General features: G+C 37.7%; 1 protein-coding gene across 2 annotated transcripts; it reads left to right on the top strand.

Annotated features, from left to right (window-relative positions):
• Window positions 1–5036, top strand: SNRPG (small nuclear ribonucleoprotein polypeptide G). Of its 2 annotated transcripts, none has more exons than XM_036263046.1 (4): window positions 1–121; window positions 1402–1424; window positions 2113–2237; window positions 4653–4940. In XM_036263046.1, the coding sequence occupies exons 1-4, from the start codon at window positions 90–92 to the stop codon at window positions 4701–4703; spliced, it is 231 nt and encodes a 76-aa protein (XP_036118939.1). In that variant the 5' UTR covers window positions 1–89; the 3' UTR covers window positions 4704–4940. The 2 variants fall into 2 exon arrangements, with proteins under 2 accessions (XP_036118939.1, XP_036118940.1); XM_036263047.1 differs by having other exon boundaries at window positions 71–121; window positions 1379–1424; window positions 4653–5036.
• The last annotated feature ends 383 nt before the right edge of the window (window positions 5037–5419 follow it).

Genomic DNA, 5419 nt, shown 5'->3' with positions numbered 1-5419 from the left:
CGTCAGACGCAAAACGCCGGACATACCGCGTGAGCGTAGGAGAGGCCACGAACTACGTTCGGAGCTATTTTCGAGTTCTCTTAGACACAATGAGCAAAGCTCACCCTCCCGAGTTAAAAAAGTAAGTATCTGCGAGTGCCGCGGGTATTTAGCAAATTTTTGTGTGCCTCGAGTTCTTTAGATTTCCCATTTCCCGTCAGTGCGCTTGGCGTAGGTGTTCGGGTCGGAGGCCTCCGAGATCCCAGCCAGGGTCCCGCGCTTCCGGGCCTGAAACCCGCGCAGACGTTGCATTTTTGCTTGGTCGGCATGGTTACCCTAGGCAGCGGAGGCGCTCCTGTGTTCAACCGACTCGACCTAGCCAATCTCCCGGCCTTACTCTCCCTCATGCTCTCCCTCCTTACTTGAAGATATCGAATGCCACCCTTTGTTGAACATCTTATATAGCTTCCTGTTATAGATCTGGTGTAGTATTCTTGCTGAGATGGATTTTCTTGTTTAAATTGTTTAAAGCTTCAAAATATGCATTTGTTTTGTTAAAATATATTTATGTGTTGAAGATTAAAGCTTCATATTGAATAAAACACTACTTGTTTTTTGTTTTGTTTTGTTTCTTGCTGCGTGCCACTAGCGGGAACCAAACCCGGGACTCTCTGGTCTGCAGGCCCATGCTCCAACCGCTGAGCGAAACCGGCCAGGGCAAACGCTATTTGTTTTTTTGTTTGTTTGGGGTTTTTTTGTTTTTTTATCCTCACCCGAGGATATATTTCCATTTTTTGTACAGATAGAGTGGGAAGGAGAGAGAGGAAGGGAGAGAGAGAGAGAAACATCGACGTGAAGGGACACATCGAGTGGCTGCCACCCGCACGACCAACCAGGGCCGGGGACAAACTGCAACCAAAGTACGTGCCCTTAGCGGGAACCGAACCCGGGTCTCTCCGGACCGCAGGCTGACGCTCTAACCGCTGAGCCAAACTGGCCAGGGCAAACGCTATTTGTTTTTTAAAAGAAAAAGTAAAATAGCTATTGGATTGGATGTGGTTTGATACAACTTCTGATTTCTTCACAATTATGTGTGGTTTTGGAGATAACCAAAATATAATCAAATCTTTTATTTTCTATTTTGGCTATAAAATCCAGCCATTGAAAATTAGGTCAGTATTGAACAACAAGAATGTTTTTGTAATTCACATCACTATAAAGACTCAATGTCCATTAATATATTATAAACTTATTCCATTTTTATTGATTATCTTGCCCCTTCCCGAAATACATTGCATATACTTTTAACAAATTATATTGACTAGCAAATTATTATGTAATTAAGTATATACCTACTTTTGTGTTTATTTATGCTTACGGTTTTTAATAATTTATATAGCCTTTATTCCTTTGCTTTTTCAGATTTATGGACAAGAAGTTGTCGTGTAAGTTTAAATTTTTGTTTTTCATTCAGTTTTGTTGGTTTTTTTTAACATGTGTCTTGGCAGTATACAATGTTTGGAGCAACTTTATAAAGATTTAAAGCACACAGAGCCTCTAATTCATATTCATTTATTAAGCAGATTTAGCAAAATTCTAACTAGACAGTTTTATTTACCCAATTTTTGAAATTTAATCAATTTCATAGTACTTCAGACTTTTCATAATTTCATATGAGCACTCCCTGTCACAAACAGGGTTTTTCTATTTTGTGACATTGGAAAATCTATTTTTTTTTTTTTTTTTTAGCAAAGGGACATAGACAAGGACCAAAAATCTGACTCACATAGTACTTGAATGTTGTAGAGGTTAAGATCATGGCTTTAAAGATAGTAAGCAACCTTCAGTTTGAATCCCAGCCCTACCACACAGTAGCTGTATGACCTTGAGGCGGTTACTTAAAAGCCTTACACTTCAGTTCCCAACCAAAAAGTTAGGATAATTCTACTTTATAGGATTCTTGTAAGTTTAAATATGGAAGTAAATGTAAAATGTTCAGCCCAGTACTTGGCATGTAGTAAGGATAGTGGATTGTATATTTCATACATCTGGGTTTTACTCCACTTAATTTTTAATGAATACTTGATAGTTAATGGCCAGTTTTATTAAAACTTTTTTTTCCTTTTTTTATAGTGAAATTAAATGGTGGCAGACATGTCCAAGGAATATTGCGGGGATTTGATCCCTTTATGAATCTTGTGATAGATGAATGTGTGGAGATGGCAACTAGTGGGCAACAGAACAACATTGGAATGGTGGTAAGTAAAGATGTGAGATTTCTCTTAGAGATTTTGTTTCTCGTTTGGAATAAACATTAACTTCCCTTCTATCAAAGTCTTGAATTAAACTGAAATTAGGAAGGCCAGCCAGTGTGACTCAATGGATTGAGTAGCATCCCATGGACTGAGATGTCCTGGTTTGATTCTTAGGGCACATGCCCCAATTTCAGAGATCCCCAGTAGGGAGTGTGCAGAAGGCAGCCAATCAATGTTTCTCTCTCACATTGATGTTCCCTTCTGTCTCCCTTCTCCTCTCTCTCTAAAAAAAAAAAATTTTTTTTTAATTGAAGTTAGGCAAAATTAGACTTTCCATCTTCCTTTTAGTTTAACATTTGGCAGTCATTCGACTGTGATAATATTCTAATTACTGTTAAGTTATATTAGTCTTTTATAGAACCCTCTGAGGTCCTTGAGCTTGGAATAGCTGTTGAAAATCATATTTTAGCTTGATGCTATAAATAGAAGCCCATAGTCGATCTTTAGTAGAGAGCATTTTAACTGCATCTTAGAATCAAATTAATTTGGGATGTAGCATAGAAGTTTTTAAAGTTCTACAGATGATTTTAATGTAAGGCAAAGATTAACCATCGGTATAGAGCATTTACAATCACCTGAGTTTTCCCAAAAAACAAAAACTAGATTCTACCCCAAAACAGTTGAAACTATCGCTAGTGGTGCTTTTTTTTGTTTTGTTTTAATATTAATTTGTAGTGAAGGTTAAGAACATACTTACAAATTCTCAGATGGTCTTGTAAAAAATACAAATCCTAATTGAGTAAGTGGAACCTGAGATTTTGCATTTCTAACAAGTCCGTGTGATGCAGATATCATCAACCTAGATTTCTGGTTAATAGCACCCAAATTTAAAAGTAGTCAAATTAAGCCCTGGCTGAGTAGCTCAGTTGGTTACAGTGTTGTCCCAGTACGCCAAGGTTGTGGCTTTGATCCCCAGTCAGAGCACATACAAGAATCAACCAATAAATAACATAAATAAGTGGGACAACAAATCCCACCTCTTTCCTCTTTCCCCTTTTCCCCCTCCCTTCCTCCCACTCTTCCTCTCTTTAAAATCAATAATTTTTTTTAAAAAATTTTCCTTTATTGATTTTCAAGAGAGAGAGGAAGTGAGAGGGAGAGGTAGAAACATCGATGAGTGAGAACATCGATTGGCCGCCTCCTGCATACCCCCCACTGGGGATCAGGCCCCCAACCTGGGCATGTGTCCTGACTGGGAATCAAACAGGCGACTTCTTGGTGCATAGGTTGACGCTCAACCACTGAGCCACACCAGCCGGGCTAGGGTCTTTTCTTTATACCTTCTCTTCCTGCCACCAAGCTCTCTCCCATTCTCTTATACAGTTAACCTTTGAATAACATGGTTATAAACTGCAGGTCCACCTATACGCAGATTTTTTTCAATAAATACACAGTATCCCTGGGCTTCGCATCCATGGGTTCAACCAACTGTGGATCAAAAACAGTATTTTCAATCCATGGTTGGGAATCCATAGATGTGGAGGACCAACTGTATGCATTATTATAGGGGATTTGAGCATCTGTGGATTTTAGTGTCTACAGGGGGTCCTGGAAACAATCCCCTTCAAGATAGGACTGGGGAGTCAAAAGCTATACACAGATTTTCAACTACATGGCGGGGTCAGTGCCCCTAAGTCCTGTCTTCAAAGGTTGACTGTCTTTGCTGTTGCCAGAGTAGTGGTCATTCCAACTGTGAAACTTTCACTGGCACATTATTGGTTTCATGATCCCCTCCAAACACTTTTAAAATTGGTGTTTGAGGCCTTCTAAGATTAGGTGCAAAACTATCTTTGTTTCCACTTTCCTTCATAACTTCTTACTGCAAATTAGGTTCTTTTCTTAAACCCTAGATAAAAAGTAGGCTTTATCTGTCAAATTTCCTGTCAAAATTCTATCCAATTTTCAAAACCAAGCTAATGTGCCCTCTTCATAAAGCTTACTTTTCATAACTTCCATTCTGGTTTATTCCCTAAATGGTCTTACACCCATAAACTAACATGCATATTCTGTTGTACCTATTTTTCCCATTAATTTATGGATCCCTTAGGGGCAGTGATGGGCATGTTATTTGAGTCCTGCAGTTTAAGAAGTGAAATGAGTCATTGGAGACTTGGTATCTCAAAAGGATAGTTGTTAGCCTTTGGTCTAAAAGATGTGCATCTCATTAAAAAGGGCTTAAATGGCTTCACGGAGTGATTCAAGACGAGTTATTTGATGTCCCTGTGGCTTGGGGAAAAGCCTCAAACTGGCATTTAATACTGAAAAACCATTTATGAATTGGTGAAAATTCTTTAGTCATGATTAGTATGTCTGTTAAGTGATTTGTGGTCTTTTTAAATTTACTTTTCTCTTTCTTAGGTAATACGAGGAAATAGCATCATCATGTTAGAAGCCTTGGAACGAGTATAAAGAATGGCTGTATTCACCAGAGAAATCAACTGCTTCCACATGTCCCCTCTCCACAGCACCTGTTTTACTACAATATAAAAATAGAATTGTGTCCATTTTCACATTGAATTTTTGTTAAATAAACTTTTGTATTGGTCAAAAAATGCTTTCTCAGATGTTCTGAACTTAGGCGTTCTGAAAATAGAATATTAGCTCATTTTTTTTCTTATATGAACTATTCCTGGTTAAGACTGATTTTTTCCAAAGGTTTTTATGCATTAATATAGAAGAATATGATTGAGTGTAAAACAGCAAGGATGCCTTTTTCCCATCTTTTAACACTGAGTAAAGAGAAAAAACCTGCAAACCTGAGTGTGTTTCTTCTAAAACATGAACTATAATTTTTATACTCTGGCTTTTCCAAGCACATCTACGTTTCAAATAAGTACAATAGAAAAACGAAGTAATGATGTTGCTGTTTATTTGGAACATAAGTGGGAAAATATTTTGAATACAAGAGTAGAAATAGAATCAAGAGGAAAATATTCCAATGTATTGTTCTTATAGAGTAGTGATAATGCTGCCCATAATGCATTCATCTAGTTCAAATATTAGGGTACACAAACTGATGAAAAGCAAGTACATAAGGTACTTAAAACACAGCATAGTGGATGGCATATATGTATCAAATGGTATTTCCTATTTATAAAGTGTATGGCAAAAGAACAGCTAAAGGG

This window comes from Molossus molossus, unplaced genomic scaffold, assembly GCF_014108415.1.
Source record: "Molossus molossus isolate mMolMol1 unplaced genomic scaffold, mMolMol1.p scaffold_m16_p_15, whole genome shotgun sequence".
Lineage (NCBI taxonomy): Eukaryota > Metazoa > Chordata > Mammalia > Chiroptera > Molossidae > Molossus > Molossus molossus.
This window is presented reverse-complemented; position numbering and strand designations above follow the sequence as displayed.

Excerpts from the sequence above, each read along its gene's own strand:
- SNRPG (XM_036263046.1), top strand. The coding sequence starts at position 90 with ATGAGCAAAGCTCACCCTCCCGAGTTAAAAAA. Across the intron at positions 1,425-2,112 it reads TATGGACAAGAAGTTGTCGT|TGAAATTAAATGGTGGCAGA; the intron begins GTAAGTTTAAAT and ends CTTTTTTTATAG. Across the intron at positions 2,238-4,652 it reads AGAACAACATTGGAATGGTG|GTAATACGAGGAAATAGCAT; the intron begins GTAAGTAAAGAT and ends TCTCTTTCTTAG.